General features: G+C 32.8%; 1 protein-coding gene across 1 annotated transcript in view; it reads left to right on the top strand.

The window, feature by feature from the left end:
* gbb (glass bottom boat) overlaps positions 1–19,180 on the top strand; it is a 77,482-nt gene extending 58,302 nt beyond the window's left edge. The window contains exons 4-6 of the mRNA XM_031988180.2: positions 12,744–12,932; positions 13,813–13,889; positions 14,568–19,180. Coding sequence (XP_031844040.1) covers positions 12,744–12,932; positions 13,813–13,889; positions 14,568–14,828 — 527 coding nt within the window. The 3' untranslated portion in view covers positions 14,829–19,180. The remainder of the gene's footprint in view (positions 1–12,743; positions 12,933–13,812; positions 13,890–14,567) is intronic.
* The last annotated feature ends 815 nt before the right edge of the window (positions 19,181–19,995 follow it).

The following is a 19,995-nucleotide window of genomic DNA, read 5'->3' on the forward strand; positions in this document are numbered from 1 at the left end:
CACTTCTCCTCTCTTCGTTCGTTTCTCTCTCTTCTCCTTGACCACACATCCCCAACCCCTTCCACTCTTCTTTCCCTTATTCTCTCTCACTTTTCGTCTCCCATTTCCCTTACTTCTTTCTCATCTTGTTTTCTTCCTTCCTATTTTCTCTTTTCCTGCCTGTTCACTCTTTTTTTATTTCTTTTTTATTCTCTCTCATGTCCTCTTTCATCAGTCTTTCTCATTTCCTTTTTATTCTCTCGTTTCACTTCTCCCCCTGATCTCTTTCCAATCCTTTTCTCTGCTTTTCACCTTCCTTCTTTTATAATCATCCTCATAATTCGATTTCTCCCCTTGTTTCCCTTTCAATTTCTTCCATTCTTCCTTTTCTCCTTCTTATTTCCATTTCTCCTTCCATCCCCTCTCTATCTCGTTTCCCTCCAATCCTGTTTCCCCTCTCCCCCTTTTCACTCTCTCACCCTCTCACCCTCTCAACCCCTTCTCATTTTCCTCTTCCATCTCATCCCAATCATTCCTCTCTCATTCCCTTCTTTCGTCTCTTTCTCTCTTTCCCTCCAACTTTTTTTTGTATCATGTCTCTCTCCGACTCTTCACCGATTCTATTCCTCTTCTCCGCGAGCGCAACCGGTTTACCTTTGATCATTCAATATAAAACACCGAGATAAGCGGCCGCAACAGCGTCCGTAGCGCGCGTGCACGTTCACGGGTCCCAGTGTCGCGTACACATAGAGTCATGATTCCGTTCTCCCCGGTAATTTCTGCCTCCGTTTCCCTCGTTCTTTTTCTTTCCCGTTCCTGTCCCGTCGCCGATCGTTCCTTCTTTTTCGTTCGATCGTTTCCCTCGGATCTGTACTCCCCCTCTCCTCCTCCCCCGCTGCGACACGCATTCGCACACGTATATCCTGCCGTTTCATCCCTCTCTCTCTTTCGCGTTCTTCCTCTCGATCTGTCCCTCCTGTTCTTCTTCTTTCCGGTTAAGAGACCCCGGTTTGTTTGCACTGGTTCGCCGTCACGCGGTTGCAATCGCTCCTCTCCTCTCCTCTCCTCTCCTCTCCTCTCCTCTCCTCTCCTCTCCTCTCCTCTCCTCTCCTCTCCTCTCCTCTCCTCTCCTCTCCTCTCCTCTCCACCCCCCAGCCGGAGGAAGTTTCCTCCCGGTTGCAGAAAACCAGATGCTTTCGAAAGTACCAGCCGGCTATCTCTCTGTCTCTAAAGACCGGCTACACACCTCCGCGTGATACGCCCACGTGTGTACCTAACTGCGCGCTCGATCGTTCGCTCACTCGCTCTTGAGACTTGCGACACCTCGTTATCACTGCACACGAGAGCCAACCTCGTTCGTTAGATGCCTCGAGATTTATTTCACGGCTTCTATCCTGGTTTGCAGATACGGTTTTGGTAATTGTTCCGAGACTTCATAGGTGAAGCCAACAAGTTCACGAACTGCTTTTAGCGATCCTTATCGAGGGATTCTGGATCTTTATGCGTTCGGAAATTTGAAAGTGTAGAATTGTAAAGAATGCGTGTGGAATGAGGGTATATGTAAAATGTCTAAAGTGTAGTAGTTTTTGTAATGTTTGATAGGAAAAACTGTCTTCTATTACATTGTTGACGGATTATGAGAATTCTCGTGTTATCTATTTTGAAGGTTGTGACCAATCACGAGAATTCTCGGTTTTTCATTGTTGTCATTTAGTGTGGAACAGTGTAGCTGTTCAATAAAAGTACATTTGGCCATTAGGTAAAGTTAGCAATAAGATTACTGGATTTATATGAAAATAAGTCTGTTTATCAGTATCTTAACATGATAATTATTATTTGACTGGAGGAAGTCTTGGAAAGAAAATTAAAAATAAAGAAATATTGAAAAACGTTCTGTTGATTTGGTATGGGTGTAGGATGGAATATGAAAATTTGAATATTCTGGGTTACGTCTGGGCTAAGTTTGGACTAAGCTCTGCTACATTCTCACTTTTTATGGAGATAGATTACATAAACACGAGCAATAGCAAACTATGAACGCTATGAAAGTTACTTAGCTTTAAATGAGGGTTTATGTCTTGAGACTTTGAAGCTGAGTTTCTGGTACTGTTTGAATGATGTTCTAATATTGTTTGTGGGTATAAAGTTTATGTAGAGGAGAGTCCTGAAGTTTATGATTTTGACAGGTTTATGGTAATGGGAATTTTAGGTCGGAGATTGTGGCGATTATTCTTTTGATGAGGGAGGGTCAATGTAGTTTTAATAGGCAGTTTCAGGATTTTATTTTAATATGTTAGTTTTTATAGCAGTGTAAGTAGATTAAGTTTTAATGGATCGTGTAGGATTATTATTTTTAAGTTTATTAGGTAATTGACTAGTTAAGAAAAAGTAAACCATTTATATTTTATAATTTATTTAATCATTTGATATTATGATTCTTGTCAATTCCTGTTACTTTGACCATTAAGTGGATTTGTAAAAATTATTAATTATATATAACTTCATCATTTTTAAAATTAAAACAATTGAAGGTTTTTATTTTTGTACACTGAATGCAAAACTTTGAAAAAAGTATGATAATCATAAAAGGAAGGCTAAACAGCGGTGCAATTTAGTACAATTTCATTTAAAGAAAGAAACTTTGGCAACAACATTTTTTTAATATAAGAAACTTATGTTCTTTTTTCTTCAGTGCAAAAAATTTATGATTTTTTTTCTTTATAAATATCTCTCAATACAAAACAAAAAGAACTTTTAAGCAACAGTTTAAGCAAATTGGTCGGCAACCGGAGAATCTTAAGACATGATTTTCCATAACAATATAAGTAAACAATTAAGAATGATAGAATTATAGTTTTAATTTCGTTTTCAAATTATTGATAGTCAAACAACTCTCTAACATATGATGATCCACCAATAGTGGAGCACGTGGGGCAGGTCAGTTCGAGTGCGTACAGTGACGTACCGTGAAAAAAACAAAGACAGAAACCTGATTCACGCGCTGCTATTGGCGAATATGAATTTTTAACAATTTGGAAACGATATCGAAACCTTAATTTTTATATATTTAATTTTCCTTTAGAATTGTCATAAAGATTTATTTCTTGAACAATGTAGCCATATAAACGCACTTATCAGAAAAAAAATATTTTATGGACAATTTATGAATATAATAATTTAATAGTTATTATATTGGTATTAACAAAATGCCATAAAATAAAGAGAACATAAAATTTTAAGTACAAATTACTTCTCTATAGAAGAAACGCAGTTAAAAAATTAATCAAACATTAACTTGAAGAAATCGTAAAAAAATGTACAATTTTTAGAAGCATTACATAACAACCCTAATAAATGTCCACTAGTTCAGTGTTAACCCCTTGATCCACAATATCGTGTCAGACTCGTGAGGAAAATTTTAAACTGAATTTGAGAAATCTAGGTGTTATATTTTTTTAAAATATAAATTAAATTTTGCTTTACTATTATCAATTATTAATCTACATAGAATGAACATAACAATTTGTTCCTTCCCCAAAATAAAAATGGAAGATGTTATCGGAAATGAAAGTAGTAATTCTGATTAATAGCAGTTCTTTTTACTTGTTGTAATTTTTCTACCTAAATAAAATTTTTAAAAATAGCAATAGGGGTTTTCTTTTTCATATTTCCTTACGATGCAAATGAATTAACCCTTGCACACGATTTATTTTCAATGTTGTTGGGTATAAACTTGTATTTCTTTTTAAGAGAATTAATTAAAGTAATTTACAGCGGTAGAATTAAACGTTTTATATTTATTTTATTTATTATTATTTTAATAAGATTTAGTTTTTATAATCTTTTGAAGTGTGGTATTTTTTGAAGTATCACAAATAAAATATAATAGATTTGTATTGTCGTCTCTAACATGACATACGAGTGCAAAAGGGTTAATACATCAAAAGCAAAGCGGACGCGGATAATGTATTCACGCGCTTGATCATATAATAACAAAGTTCGTTCGCGAGTAGTCACGAAATCGTCCGCTCGAGTGCGTTTAAAGACCTTTGTATTCAGCAGAGATGGGTAACTGGAGGCTGTGGTTAGCGGAGATTCAAGAATACCGTGCGCGGTTTCTCTCTTCTTCCGGTGATTTTTTCCCCGCGGCCGAGATAGCAGATTTTATGCGCCGTTTGAGAGAAATGTCCACGATCGTCGTTTTATTGGACAATCAAGATATTGAGGGAGATTGCGCGCCGAGAGCTCTAGCAAAAGCCCGGCGGAGGATCGCGCGCTGGCCTGTACCGACGCTGCGTGTTTCGACCGTACTTATTGCAATGCTAATTCAGTGGTAATGGAGTCGCTATCAGGATGCTAATAGGGCAGTAACAAAGGTATTTGACTTCTGCGTGGAAAATGCGCGTTCGCCTCGTCGCCGCTGTGCGACCATGTTTTTCGCGTGATTTTATTGTTCCTGGAATTACGAATACCCTGAAGTTTCAATTGGTTTTGTTACGAAGAAGTTGTTTCTTTGCCTTTCGAGTAATAGAACTACTTCTGGATCGTTATTTGTGGAGAAAACTTGTATACTTTACATGTTTACTTACATGTTACACAGTGTGACTCAGGTTTAACAAGTACCAGTCTGGTCAAAATGCTCCATTAAAAAGATAACAGATGTTTCTCTGAGAAATTATTAAATAAATTATTTAGCAATACGCAATCTGAATTATAAATCAATTAAAGTCTCGATAGATGCACTCTTAGAGTTTCTATAGAGGAATTTCAGAAAGTCAATTTAGTTGTTCGGTAGATTTAGTGTTAAGGTACTAACTTTCGTTAGTGTATTTTGTGAGTCTGAATAAGAAAAAAATGGTATATGAACATGCATTGTTTGAAAGTTATGAACAGAAATACTGATTTCGAAGAGAACTGATTATTATTATTCTGATATTATTTTTATTATTAATTTCGTAGGTGCAACTGATATTTAAAATGATGCCATTTTCGGAATGCCATCCATAATGGAATTTATTTTTCGGTGAATGAATAATTACTTTTTTATCATTTTATAAGCTTTGTTGAGAGTTTGGAATCTTAAACTTAGGACACTCGGTATATATATTTACAGGTAATACAATTAGAAAATTTATACTTCCAAGTAAATATTAAATACATACGTTTAAAGCTTGCTTCTATTACGACATTTGTAAGTATGTTACGCATGAAACTTTTTTAAACATTCTGGTCTGAGAAATAAAATAAACATATGCAGAAGGAAATACTAGCAAATTCACACTTATTATTTTTCCTAAAATAATAAATAGTTAGATATAATATTAATAAAAATTGTATAATAGTTTTATATTAACTGTAATTGTATTGTATTACCTGCTTTCATGTGCGATTATATATTTAGAAGAATATGATAATCAATTTATACTTACATTTTTTCTTAGTTTCAAAATATTACAAAAATTTCTAAAAAATTAATTTAATGTATGTATATATGTGTTATGTTTTTTAGTTTATTAATTATTGAACATTAAAATAATTTTTAATAGTTTAGTAATTTATTAGATTCTGTAAATTAATCTGTTCATTCGAATTATTATATACAATTCTATAAAGTTTTTTGTAGTATATTAACTGTCCTTGAAACATGATTATTTCGACCAGTTGAAACAAATTGCGAGGCGAACAATGTTACCGGTTCTATGTCCTTGACTGTTGGAAGTATTGCGAAACCGTAGCCGCCTGATTTAGGACTGCCCCTTTGTAGGAAGAAATCATTTTATCCTTGAACCTCTGACATGAAGGGGACATGCCGAGAAAATAGCAACCTTTTTCACTTTTATTTCATTCAATTTCGTAATATTTAAACATTACGAACTATAATGTGGCATATAGCATTAAACAGTTTTGATTAACATAACACTGAGATAATAAACTCAACATAATTTAATACTAAATTATTTAATATATCATTTAATATTATAGAAATAATTATAAAAATTATAATTTCAAAATGTTAATTATAAAAGGAACGGAAATATGAAATTTTGTGTATACTTGTAATTGCTTTGGATTATTGTAGTGTAAAACACGCTGCTATCTTTTTTACTATTAAATCACGTTTCCACCTTTTCTCACCATTCCGTTTCTCAGTCGCATTTTTATTTTGTCAATGACATACTTTCAAATTTAAAAGAAGAAGAAGAAAATTATTACTAATGTATTCTTACTTTTTGAATGATTCTTCAAATGTGTAGGCAAAATGAAGGTTACAGCCAAGGTAGATCGAAAATGAACAAAGGACTTACTGGCAATGAGGCAAAGAGGCCAAAAGCAAAGATTTTATGAAATATGGTAATTGCGAAATTAAGTGAGGAAGATAACAACCTGTTTATAGCTGGAACTCCTGTGGGCGTGAACCAGGTGTTCAACGGGAGATCGGTTCGAAAGATACTATTGTATACATAAACAGGGAATGCGATTTATGCAAGGAAATCGACAGAATTAGCAGTAACCCGCGCGTGTCGCATTACTGACAATGTAACGGGCCGTATGGAAATTACTCTTATGAAAACTTGTTATTCCTCTTGCGAGAATGATCTGACATCGACTCGTTGATCACCGATCAACGCCCACAGAAAGTACTCTTTTTCTGACAACTTTATGCTCGCTGAACGCGCGTAGGTCCTTGACAGATAAATGCAGAAGGGTTGAGGTTTTACTGTACCGGGACAGAAGTCGAACCGTGTTTTCAGTTGAAAATCGAGACAAATTGAAACATTAGGTACAAGGACGTGCGAATGCAAACAATACTGATTCTTAAGAAACATTGTTCGAAGAATGGTAAATGGTATTTTATAAATATTTAACGATCTCAATTTATAAGATATTAATGAATGGCAAGATACAAATATTAATTTTTGATTCCATTTGTAAACACATATTTATGATAATATTATGATACTGATATTATTATATATTGTAGAATATTAGGCAAAATTAAATTTTTGATTGATGCAGTTATATGAGTAACATTTTTCAAGCTAATTTTCCAATTCTTTGATTTTGAAACTCTTATTTCCAATATCTATAGGATATTTTTTTAGGAACAGCAAAATGTAAAATAAATATCTGTACATATCTGTCAACAATAAAATAAAATATAATAAATTTCAATCTGTAATAGACAGATGTAATCAATTATATTAGCAGTCAAGATTACATTACCTTTTAGATATTAAACCAAAACTCTGACAAAATACAATTGTTGAATATAAAACACATTTAGTCAATGTGTATACCCTATTTCAAAGAATCACGATACATACAGATACCAAATATAATCACAGTAAAACAATTACTAATATTAAAAGAATCTAAAAAGGAATTAATAAATTAATTTTCCAAAATCAGCGAAAAAAGTTTTAGGACACGAATAGTTAGTCCTAACAATTCTAAGACAAGCCTCTTTTATTAAATCCAACTACATAAAACCGATTGTTTTTATATTTCAAAAATAACCTTTTGTGGTTCGTCGCAAGATAAAATTACTTGTTGATTTCGATCCAACGAGATGTGTGCGTACCCGGGAAAGGTACGTGCCGGCGGTACGTATCAAGGTGTTTCAACTTAGCACATAGAAGCTCACGGTTTAAAGTGTCGAAGGCATTCGAGATGTCTAGAGTGACAATGCACGCAAACGTAATACGATCGCCCGACGACGGTGTTAAAGGGGAACGCAATATTCGTAAATAAGGAACTTAAATGAGTCGCGTCATCGCTGGAGGCGATTCCCCGTACACCAGCGATGTCCAAATTGGCAAATGCGAAAAGTTATTATTCTGTCAGTCACGTATTTTTCAGTTTTCGTATTAATCCTTAACCAGTTAACTGCGTTCAACGAGTATACACGTCAACTTCAAATCAAAATGATACTAATTATTTTAACGATCAATTATTTATTATTTCGAATAAACATGTAACTCTTCTTCGTTTTGCTGTAATCTATCGTTAGAATATATTATAGGTACATGTGGCCTGCGTTAGGCGAGTATACACTTAATTATTTGATTTCATTGCGAGCATTATTAGAGATTTTTGAAATTGAATTCCACAGTTAACAAGTTAGCGATTTGAAAATATTTTAAATTTATTTACTGCTTTCCATAAAATGCTCAGATAATGAAAATAAATGAACTACGAGGAACCGATGTAGCAGTTAATTTATTAAATGAGAATATACCTAGTACATTGCGGGGCATAAGTAGAGTATCACCAGAATTTTTACAAATATTATACTTTAAAAAAATCATTTGTCAAAACCAACTGTACTAAATGAAAAATGGTTCAAAACGTATAGAAAATTAAAAACAAAGTGGCGTAAACAAAGAATTCATAATATTATTTAGTGCAATAAAGTTAATACACACATTCTAATTGTTTTGAACGTTTGTGGGTTTTCTTCAATGAACTTGTTTCAATGAATATTGAAAAATGTTCGTGTTCTTGTTCATATGCGCTCCAGTTATAATACCTCAAAAGGTGGCGCGCATATATAAATAGCTTACTTACCAAATCGATTAACTCCATAAAACAAAAACTGGAGAAAAGTGATAAAATAATATACTATGTTTTTTAAAATTCCTTTTAGATTATAAATTCAAATAAACATCGCAAAATGTATTACTACAGATGTATATTTTATTTAACAACATATAAAATGTATAAAATAGAATATCCTTGAAGTAATCGTTATTATTACTACAATTTTTGCATGATTAAGGCAGTTAATCGATTTGGCAAGTAAAAATGATATGAAACTGAATCGTTATCTTTTTTACATTACAGAAAAACTTCATTATATAATATTATAACGATATGTTTTCCCCTTTTTTAAAAACTGACACTAAAATTGAAACAATTGTTTAAAAATTTGCAAGTAACTGCTTCAGTGGCAGTTTGTCTATAACAGATTAAATGTTTTTTATATTTCATTTGTTTTTGTGACGATACAATAAACAATTTACTGTTATCATTTTGTATTACACTACTGCATGAAAAAAATTCTTAACTAATTTTTATTACACACCAATAAAGTCAGTAAAAATTTAGATTAGAGTATGGAATTATTTAGATTGGCTTTTGAAATAAATAATTTAATATTCAATGGGCAAAAAAATGTCGTCATTTGGTGTTGATCCTTATTAATAGAGAAATTTGTTTAAAATATAAATAGTTAGAAGTAAATCAAGTGCTTTGACACTACTATTTTTAAAAATTCAGAAGTCAGAGTTAATTGTTTTAGCAAGTGAGTCATTCATATGCGCTCCGATGCTACAGACTAGGGAAAATCCGCGCGTTCAACGCAAAGGGAGGCGTAGTGACATAAAGTTCGGAAACCACTGCAATAAACTATTCCGGTCGCGAGGTGAATAAAACAAGGGTTCCATGCTCGGGGATTACACGAGTGCCCAGGAAAGAGTATACCTCGTCGTTACCGTTCGATTTTTTTCAATTCGCGCCGACTGGACCGTAATTCTAATCGGGGCGACCAGTCGCATTCGTCTTCGGGAACTTCGTCGCCGTCAGCAGGTTCCGTCGATTCTGTAACGCAGTGCGCGCAAAGTGCAGCGGGGCAGGTGTCCGCGCTGCAATCACGGCAAATGCGCATTCCAGCGAGCCAATTTACTAGCTTTCTCGAACTCGGCGCTGTCGTGCTCGTAAGAACGATCATTTGCATATACGCAGCAACGCGTTGCCGGCAGGGACGAGTCTCCCCGGCTGGTCACGGAGGATACAATGAGACCGTTTGAATTGCTCGCACGTACACGCGTGTCCTTTCGTTCGAATTTTGATATTGCGCGAGGTGCCAGCCGCGAGTCGCATGACAATCGGTTTCTCTTGAAAATCCTTTTTCCGTTGTAATTGTCGATTCGCCGCTACGTCTCGCGCACCTCGTCTTTTTTCCCCCCCTCTGGCCGTCTGCTTTTTTTCTTTATTTCCATTCGAATAGTTTTCACGCATTTCCCTATGGCCGCGATGCGGCTTGACTAACAGATTCGATCGTGCACTTTCGGAACAACAATTGGCTCTCGACAATGCCACCTTATCTTTGGTTTCTCGGCTTGCTCGGTATTTTTAGCCGCGACCAGACGCTTCCTTGCCGTTCGTCGTTTCTAAGTTTTACTGAATCGTTTGGAGTGTTTGATATGTTTTTGTTTGGAATGAGGAAGCAATTTGTTAGTTTGAATTGTAGCTTTATTATAGTTAACCGTTTGCTTGTTACATTCGATATTTTTGTAGTACGTATTATTAGAATCTAAAACATTATAGGGTTTTTAATGAGAGTTTCAATTATTAGTAGAATGTTACATATTACTAAATGAAATAAATTTTTTGAAAAAGATATTCGTCGGATGGGTAGTCCATAGATTTTAGAAAATATAACAGTATTACTAATATTTAAACAATCTTATTATTTGTACTAGAGATGATCAGTACATTGTGATGTAACATTCATTCATTATTTTAGTCATTATTTTAATGAAGATGGAGAAGTTATACTGTGTTAAAATAATGATTCTGTAATGATAGTAACAGTAGTAATAAAGGTCAAAGCACCATTAGTGTTACTATAATATTGTTTCAGAAAAATCGACATAGTGGACCAAAGAAGTTATTATAAATATTATAAAATAGTATTCCTGAAATTAAACAAAATTATTTACAACATTCATTATAATAATTTTTAATCCAAAATATACTTATTTACAATTTATTAACATCTCCTCAAGGCTTATTTTGACAAGAGTATTTCTTCGTTACGTTTGTTGCTTACAACTGTTTAACTATGCATAATAAAACAAATACTACAACTAAATGTTACGCAATCCAACAAAAGTTACTAAAATAAAAGAAAACAATAAACAACTAGTCTATTAACTCTGATCAAGCCCTAGGATCTTTTTCGACCCAAATCGAGATTAACTTTTACTATGATCTTTTTAAGGAACAAATGAAGGTAAAAAAATGAAGGATAGCTACTTTTACCCTTCTATAGTTCCAATTAAACAATTTGCTTATTTTATTTAATCTACGTTATATATTTTCACAACCATTCACAGTTCAGAATGAATCTACTACACCAATTATCATTATGACTGACTCATTCGTACAGTCACCATTGCTTTACATTTTCTTTCATTCATTTAAAATAATAAAAAATATAAATCCTCAATATTATCAGCAAAAGTCGTTCGAACATTCACGATATTACCGTCACATTTCGACTAATGTTGCTAATGTTAATATCAGTACCATTATGGATCTGCGGAACAACTTGCGACACACTATGCTAATGCATGTAAAGTGGTTCTATTTTTGTCGCGGTGTACACTGTTAAGGAATATAATTCTTACGGCATGAATATTAACGCGGCTTCAGTAATTATGATAAACAAGTGTCACAACTTTTTCAAGTTCCGATTACATTACGAAACGTTCAATCGGCCGGCTTTTACGCTGATCACTGAAAACTTCTACGAACCTTCTCCCCCTTCTGCCATTCCATCGATATCCTCCGCCAGAATCGTTATGCATGCCGCGTAAAGATAATTAAGAATAATCGAGCGATCGGCATGCCGGCTGTCGGAACGATCAATTAATTAAACGTGCAACGGTACACCGGTGACTTAATTGCAGGGCCAACGTGTTGGGAAACCGTGAGCTGTCGCCTATATCGGCGAAGTGAACGGCTCGATACGTATCGAGTCGGCTGATACAGCCGTTGAGATTCTTAAATAGTTAATATTCCTGAAGGTTGGCTATTAATAATTCTAATCCATGACCTGGCAGGCCATTCTAATAAATACACCCGCGAACGCGATCATTGCTGAGCGTGTTTCGCTCGTGGAATCGAATGAGTAATTAACCATCGCCGAATGCATAGATACGTGACGTTGCTGGCGGAAAGTTTTCGAGTATTCCGAAATTGTTCGTCGATAAGTGAATCAAAGCAAACAAAGCGAAAAAAAGGCGTAGCTATAAATTTTCCTCCGTTTATTGAAAAAATTATCGAGTTCAAAGGAAACTGTGGACTTCACTTATCCAGATTAAATCTCTTTTTAACACTCGAACTACCGAGCATTTAATACGATTAATATGAAATCACTATAAAAATTGTAATAGATTATTTTGAGTTTCTTCGGACATTCATTATAATATTAAAGTGAAACTATTTATTTTTAAGATCATGTCTAATATTCACTGCTTTTAAGATATCAATAATTCAAACAAAAGAACCGAAACCAATTATTTTTACTGGTACGGTAATTCTAGTGTTAATGGATATGTGAGATTTTGTTTGGTGTAGATGCCAATCTTTTAGTAGCATTGATTATTAGATTTGTGAACCAACAATTTTCTTTAAACAATATGACTTGAGAATTTCTTTTAGAATTATGAATTAATTCTTAAAAAAATTGTTTAGGATAGCTAATTGTTAGATAGTTCTTCATTGTTCAGATTAATTATTTACATACTTTTTAACATAGCACTAATGTTAAGAAGTTTAACAGATTGTCTTTAGGTAAAGTGTTAAGAGGTTTATTACATTGAAAAGAAAATATGGATTTTAGATGCCTAGGTGAAATCCTTTTTTTTTAAATATGTGAACATTCATAATTTGTTAATGATCATATGAAATATGATAAATGTAATATAATAAAATTAAATAATATTAATGAGATTTGTTGTTTTTTGCGATTTCAGTACACGAGATGAGACCCGAGGACATAGGGATCGTCGGTTTTAGAGGCGATCCGGATAAACAACCCTTCATGGTGGGATATTTCAAGAGTTCTGGTATAAGGGAGAAAAAGGTACGACAAAAGCGTGACGCAAGGAGAAGAAAAAAGAGCGAGTCCTCGAGTTTGGATTATCGGAATAATCCGTACACCGGTAAGTCTGGAAGGTAACGTCCAATGTACCAATAAATTTCTTCACTTGAAACCCTTTCGCAAGGATTTTCATTCACCCAAAAAAAAGCTGTTAAGCAAAAAATTGTCGAGTTAAGATGTTGTGTCATTCTTTATCGATAATAAATCTTTCATTTATGAATCACAAAATAAAATACTTTTCTACCATATTTCTATAAAAAACCTAAATAAACAACTCAAAATTAAAGATAACAAATATTTATGTATATTATTCATATTACAAATATAATTAAACTGAAATTGTTAGGCATTAAAATAATATTCTATAATTCATCAGATAACTGTGTAGTATTATTCTTTAAAAATTCATTGTTTATTTCTAAATTGTAGCTTTGTGGTCTAGATAATAAATATGTTGAACTATAAGAATTTGTGCTTCGATTTTGAAAAAAAGTATACAATCGGTTCTGATGTGTATTTTCTTATCCATTAAGATTTTTAAAGAAGGAAATATTTATTATTAGAAGAAATGATGGTTGCAATTAATTTTGACGTGTTTAACGCTATTTTTGAAGTGCATGTGTTTGCAGTTGTTCGAGTTTGTTTCTTTAACGAAGGAATTTCAACGTCCCTTGAGTTATAGAATCATTTCAAACGTTAACACGATGGTGCACGTACTTAGTTTAGACTTTATTACCCAACTTCTGAGAAGACGGAAGCACGTGTGAACAGACTGTTTTCGCATTTTTGAGCATAAAATAATTCGTCGAAAAAAGACTCTAATTTATTACACATATCACCATGATCTTATTTCATTGTAAAAGGGTTATTATAATAAAATAACTTTACGAATAACAGAAGAGCATGCTAAAAAATATTAATTGAATTTCATTATTTTTCAGATCCAGGAGTGCAGTACAATTCGAAGACTTGCAAAATCCAAACGCTGTACGTTAGCTTCAGGGACTTAAAGTGGCAGGTAAATAAGATGTGTCAAATTACATCATAATACGCAACAACGTCTCAATCTTTCGGCTACATATCGCAGATTCTTCAAATCAATGATATAATATATACACGGCGATTAAAAAGTAACGCACAAAAATTTAGTTTTCATTTGCTAATCAGTATAAGGAAAAAAGAGTTCTTCGAATAATACTTAAAACTTTCAATAGCTATCATAAGTATTTAAATAGTTATCAAATTCCACTTCCTTGCAATCAACGCTTTTATGGTATAGCTCAATGGTACAAGTGTCACCTGCGGATTAGAGACATCGCGCATATACTAAAACATTATTAAACGCATTTCTTGCCATTTTTTACCTGTGATAGATCTAGATACCTCGATTAGAACTACAAAAGCTCAATTACTAAAACTATATACATATAAAACTTATTATATCATTGCGAAGCGAAAAGCTAGACTGAATTTGCTACTTTGCCAAAGTATTATTATAAGGCCGTTTTTAGTAGTTTTATTTGCACCTGTTTGTAAATAGCTGTATTGTTATGCAAATGAAACTTAAAAAAGAACATCACAAATATCCGTGTGAAGACAGCAAATTTATATTTTGTTCTCTTCATTTCCATTTTTCTCTGCATTTTCATTTTTCATGTTTCTCTTCATTTTCTACTGAATTCTCTTAATTTTGTAGGACTGGATCATAGCACCGGACGGGTACGACGCATATTACTGCAGCGGTGAATGCAATTTCCCTCTGAACGCTCATATGAACGCGACCAATCACGCGATCGTCCAAACGTTGGTGCACCTGGTGAGTCCTGGTAAGGTACCAAAGCCGTGCTGCGCGCCTACCAAGCTCTCACCGATCTCCGTGCTGTATTTTCTCGACGAAAGCAACGTTATACTGAAGAAGTACAAAAACATGGTCGTCAAGAGTTGCGGTTGCCACTGATCGTCCCCCGTGATTAGTAAGCATTGCGCGGACGCCGCGCTACGGATCGAGTCGAACGTGTAAACGACAACCGTCCAATTGGATTTTCAAGCCGGGATCGGCTTTAATAATCATCGGCTCGTGGATTGATTCGAGCCACGACGGATCGAGTAACCTTTAACGACGAATCATCGTGCGTTCTAACGTTTCCAACTACTCGATACTTGACATGATACTAGTTGGACCACGGACTTTAGTCGTTCTCGTAACGCTGCCGCCAGTCTATTATTAGGCAACGGAATTATTTATTGAACTCGTCGATTCGTATGGTCGAGCGATTTTTAAATAATATTTCTGATCTACATATGTTCACTCCACTTTCCGAGATTTTTCATTCGCTGCAAATCCAATGCTACCGTATCTTCGTAACATCGGAATGTTTTCATATGGTTTAAATTGGAATACTCGACTTTAATTCCATAACAGTTGTTGTATTATTGAGTTTTTCGGAACCTATTAGGATAGAAACATTACGAATGTGAAATTTGTTGGCATTTATTGAACGAAAGAAGATTGAAAATAAATAATATAATTACGTGTTCGAAGCAAAGGTTTATGATTTGATTAGAAAAGGTTTTGTAATAAAATCACAAGATTTAATTTAAAACTATACTATACTGTACAACTTTCATTTGATTATCATAAAACACAGTTTAGCCCTTTAGGTCTCAAATGGCGTTAAGTAACTTATCATTTTTAACAAAAGTAAATATTTTTATAAACAATCCTATTCTAACTGTTGAAAAAATAAGCGGTTACTGCTATATCAATATTATACTGGTGGCTTCGCGAATAGTCCTCTGATTCGCATTTTACTGATATTGAAATATGATGTTCCAAGGCGATACCATCGGGAACTAAAGGGTTAAGATATTTTGAAAACTGATAACTGGAATAAGTTTGTGCGGGGATCTATTTTCATGGAGAAGATCTTGGTCATCTTTCTTGCGAAACATAAATTTTTGTTTAGAACTTTGATTGTGATAGAAACTTACTATTAAAGTTGGTTTCTTGATTATCGATACAGGGGAGATACGTTCAGTAACTGGTGGTACACTATAATTTACCACAGAAAATTTTTGTAAAAATCGAAAAGACGAATCTTTGAGTTCATAGTATTACTAATCGCTCAAAATATGTACATCGATTTATGAACGAGACTTACAAAGGATCATACCAAAATTATATCTGCCGATTTTTATGAAATTTTGGTAGAAAATATTTCTTGCAAATGTATCTGAAATGTGTCTTTTATGTCAGTCATCATACATATTAAAAAAATTAAAATAGTCTTTAAATTTTAGAATAAAAAACATAGATACTTGGTTGAATATTCTAAAAAATGATGATAATAGAAGGATGTTATACGTAACGAAATAATAAATCTATTTTTTAACTTTAAAAGAAAATACTATTTTTTTATCAAAAATATTGTTACAATAAATGTAAATCTATTAAAAATATAAGTCTCTTTTATCTTTAGGAAAATTATTAATTTTAACTCTAATAGTCTCACAAATATATTAAATATGTTTCTCAACTCCCAACTTTGAAGGCTTCACTCTTTCTTGTCTTCACTCCTTCAGTCTGAATGATAATTAATAAACAAAACTATATCTCAAACATATTTGAGCCAATTCTTTACCAAGGTTTCATAAAAATCAGCGAATAAATTTCAGTATGTTCCCTTGTTAGAGATATTATTATGAGTCGGTTCGATTCAGTCCGATCGAACTTAGTTTCAGCGTCTGTTCGCCTATGCTCAATGTAAAGGACAAGCTGATCGATGGCAGGGTTCAAGCATAAGCGGAAGAACATCGGTCGTCTGGTGCCAAATTTTGACTAGTAGATAGTGTAATTTTCGAAACAAGTGCTTCCGTACTAACGATCGTAAATAACTTTATACTGGTGACGATGGGAATTCCGATCGATCAATTGACGTGCAATCCGACGCGTGATTTGTCCATTTTTTAACGAATATGCAGTAATATATATACATATACGTAACAGTCCGAGACTTTTATCAATACTCCGGATAGTTTCTCTTTTTTTTCATATTTTTCTTCTTCTCCTTCTTTTACCTTTTTTCCTGTTTTTTTTTTAATCAACTCAAATGTAGCATCTAACGTCCAAACGTTCAATCAGTTGATATGTCGTTTAGTGATATTAATTTAATGATTCGAACCTCGATATTATAGTCTGACGATGAAGAAGAAATGAGAACATCGTTTTCAAGAAAATCTCTTTTCCCCTCTTTTTTTTCTCTCTGCTTCCGTCTCTCTTCCTCTCAATCACACACTTTGTTCTTTTGTTATTGTTCCAGGAAACACTCGGACTTGTGTTTTCTGCGCGTCAAAGGTATCTTTGTAAACCGGTAGCAAAAAAATGAATAATATTTTGTAATTAGTCTTATTTATGTTTGTAAGTAAAGCGTCTCCTCGAGTGAACAGGAACAATGTTTATTAATACTCGTAGCAGATTCATGCGTGTACAAGCTGTTTCATAATGTAACACGAATCCCAAAAGTGAAAGATTTCGCGAGCAAACGTGAATTGTTTCTTGGCAGTTTCGTGAGCTCTTTTCTGTTTAAATGAAGAGCGTGCGAAAGCATCGAGAATCAAATTAACTTTCGCTTAGAAATCTTTTATTAATGAAATGCCATTTATCACATTCTCTACGATCAGCTAAATTCACTAATTTCATTTTCCACTAAAAACAACTTAAGTAATTTGATTAGTTAAACTGCCATAAACAGTATATAAAATGTCAAAATAAATTGTTTTCTAAAATGGTAGTTATCAATGGACAATCTTACTTCATGGTCCTGAGTTTTTCTAACAAAACTTTTCGAAAAGTATTTTTGAAAAATGTTTTTTAATCATGTCTTGATTTTTAAAAATGTTAATTAGTAAATTTTAGCTGAATGCGGAGAATATGAAACATTTTACAGAGTGGACCAAAACATATCATTACATAATAATGGAATAATGGAATAAAAATAACTATCACAAATATTCTATACGATACTATACGAAACGATATATGCTTATTTTATAAATTATTAAAACTGTTTTGATAATTTAAGTTTGATAGTAAAATTCTAATATCCATTATTACATAGGTAAAATATAAAGGATTGAGGGTTTATTCCATATTCTGTGATTTTCATATCTGAATTTTAAATTCTTTGGCCAAAGGTCGTTCAAAAATGAAAAATTTCACCAAGGAAGATATTAACAATGATTCTGTGTTAAACATTATAACGACATAAAGCAATATACTTTATCGTGTTTTCGAATCTAACGACTGTGCTTACCGCAGTACCTCCAATGGAGTAGACCAAGGCGAATCGAATTAAAATAAGAATCCAGCCTACATTTGTTATATGGCGAATTATATTCCTCATTTCTCGTTTTCAAACTGCAAAAAAAAAATTTTTTAATTCTTTTCGACTAATTATTACTAATATTTAAGTGTTTTTATTTCTTCATTGTCAAAGAGAGGACGGTTTGATTCGACTTGGTCTACTTTATATACATTAAAGAAGTAAATTACATTGAGAAATTTTATTTCACCTATAACGATTTCTTTTGTTTATTAAATGGTATTTAACCATAATAACTGTTCGATTAAGATGGTGATAGTTTATAGGTCCACTCTGCGTATACAAATATGTGTACTTCTCCTTTCCACGTATGCAAATGTAAAATAAAAAATGGAATTATGCGTGCACGTGTAGAAAGAAATTTGATTAACACGACTTTGTAGTACCGTCACTACCATGCGAAGAGAATCAGATTGTTGAATAACATCAATGATGCTAGATTACGACGAACGTGCGTAAAATCACGAATTGAACGAAACCTTACGTGCAATAGATGCGAGAACTTAATCTTAATTAATTAAACGGCTTATCGTACGGCTTTTTCTTTGTCCCTTTCTTTTTCTCTCTTAATTTTTTTTCTTTTTTTTTGTATAGATTTATATTTTTTACGAAGTCATAAGTAAGCGCGAGAGAATTCATAGTCACTTAAATCAATACGTGAGATTAAATGTTTTAAATTATTTTCAACGCGAAATCTGACCATGCGTCTACTCGAGAATAATATCAGCGTTGTTTTAACGAGCGTTTTAGGTGTGTGAATGGGAACAAAGCATAGTTTATTTTAGCTGATGGGTGAGTGAATGTTGTATGCGGTTAACTAAATCGATGAATATATAGTCTGTGGTACTATTAACACAACTTTTGTAATGACAATGTAAATATATCGTTGTAAATACGTTCTATAATACATACTATATTATGTGTACAACATACTTGTGCTAATTATTTTATCATTGATCAATAATTCGTATTTGGAAATTGTTTTTTTAAAATAATGTATTAAACGTGGAGTAGAAATTTTAATTCCTTCAATTTAATGATTTTTATTAACGATATACATATTCGGAAAAATTAATATCATTACTATTATGTATAATAGAAAGATAAATTTATTAGAATATTTAAAAAATTAAAAAGAACAACTTTACCTTATGGCAGTTAAACTAATATTTTTAAAAATTGTTTTATATTTCAATGCATTATTAATTGTTATGTATATTGTAATTAATTAATATACAGTTATTATTATTATTATTACTATTATTATTATTATAACAAATTTTATGTATCTTTCATGTATTATCCATTCAAATGCAATGATAAATTGTGGGATTCTGTTTTTGCTCTGCATAGTTAACAGAACCATTTGTAGATGGCGTTATGTACACACGACACGGTAATGCGATATATTTAGTAGCACAATTTTTAATAAAACTATAATTTATATATGTGCAATTATTCAAATAAATTTTTGAACTTAATCCATTAGTAATTTGCATACTAGATATTATACAAGACAAATTACTTAATGTACAAGTATATAAGTATTCTTTACTTCTGGTAAAATTTGAAATTTATGAAATTGTTTCAAATGTACTCAATGCGTCTGCATTTGGAATAAAAAGAGCATTTTTTTATTTAGTATTGTTATTCTAGTTGTTAATATAGGACTTTTTATTCGACAATCTCGAAAAAACATGTGATCTCCCAAATTTCGTTTTGACCAATAAGATTCGTTCACAG

Source organism: Nomia melanderi, chromosome 2 (genome assembly GCF_051020985.1).
Source record: "Nomia melanderi isolate GNS246 chromosome 2, iyNomMela1, whole genome shotgun sequence".
Classification (NCBI taxonomy): Eukaryota; Metazoa; Arthropoda; class Insecta; order Hymenoptera; family Halictidae; genus Nomia; species Nomia melanderi.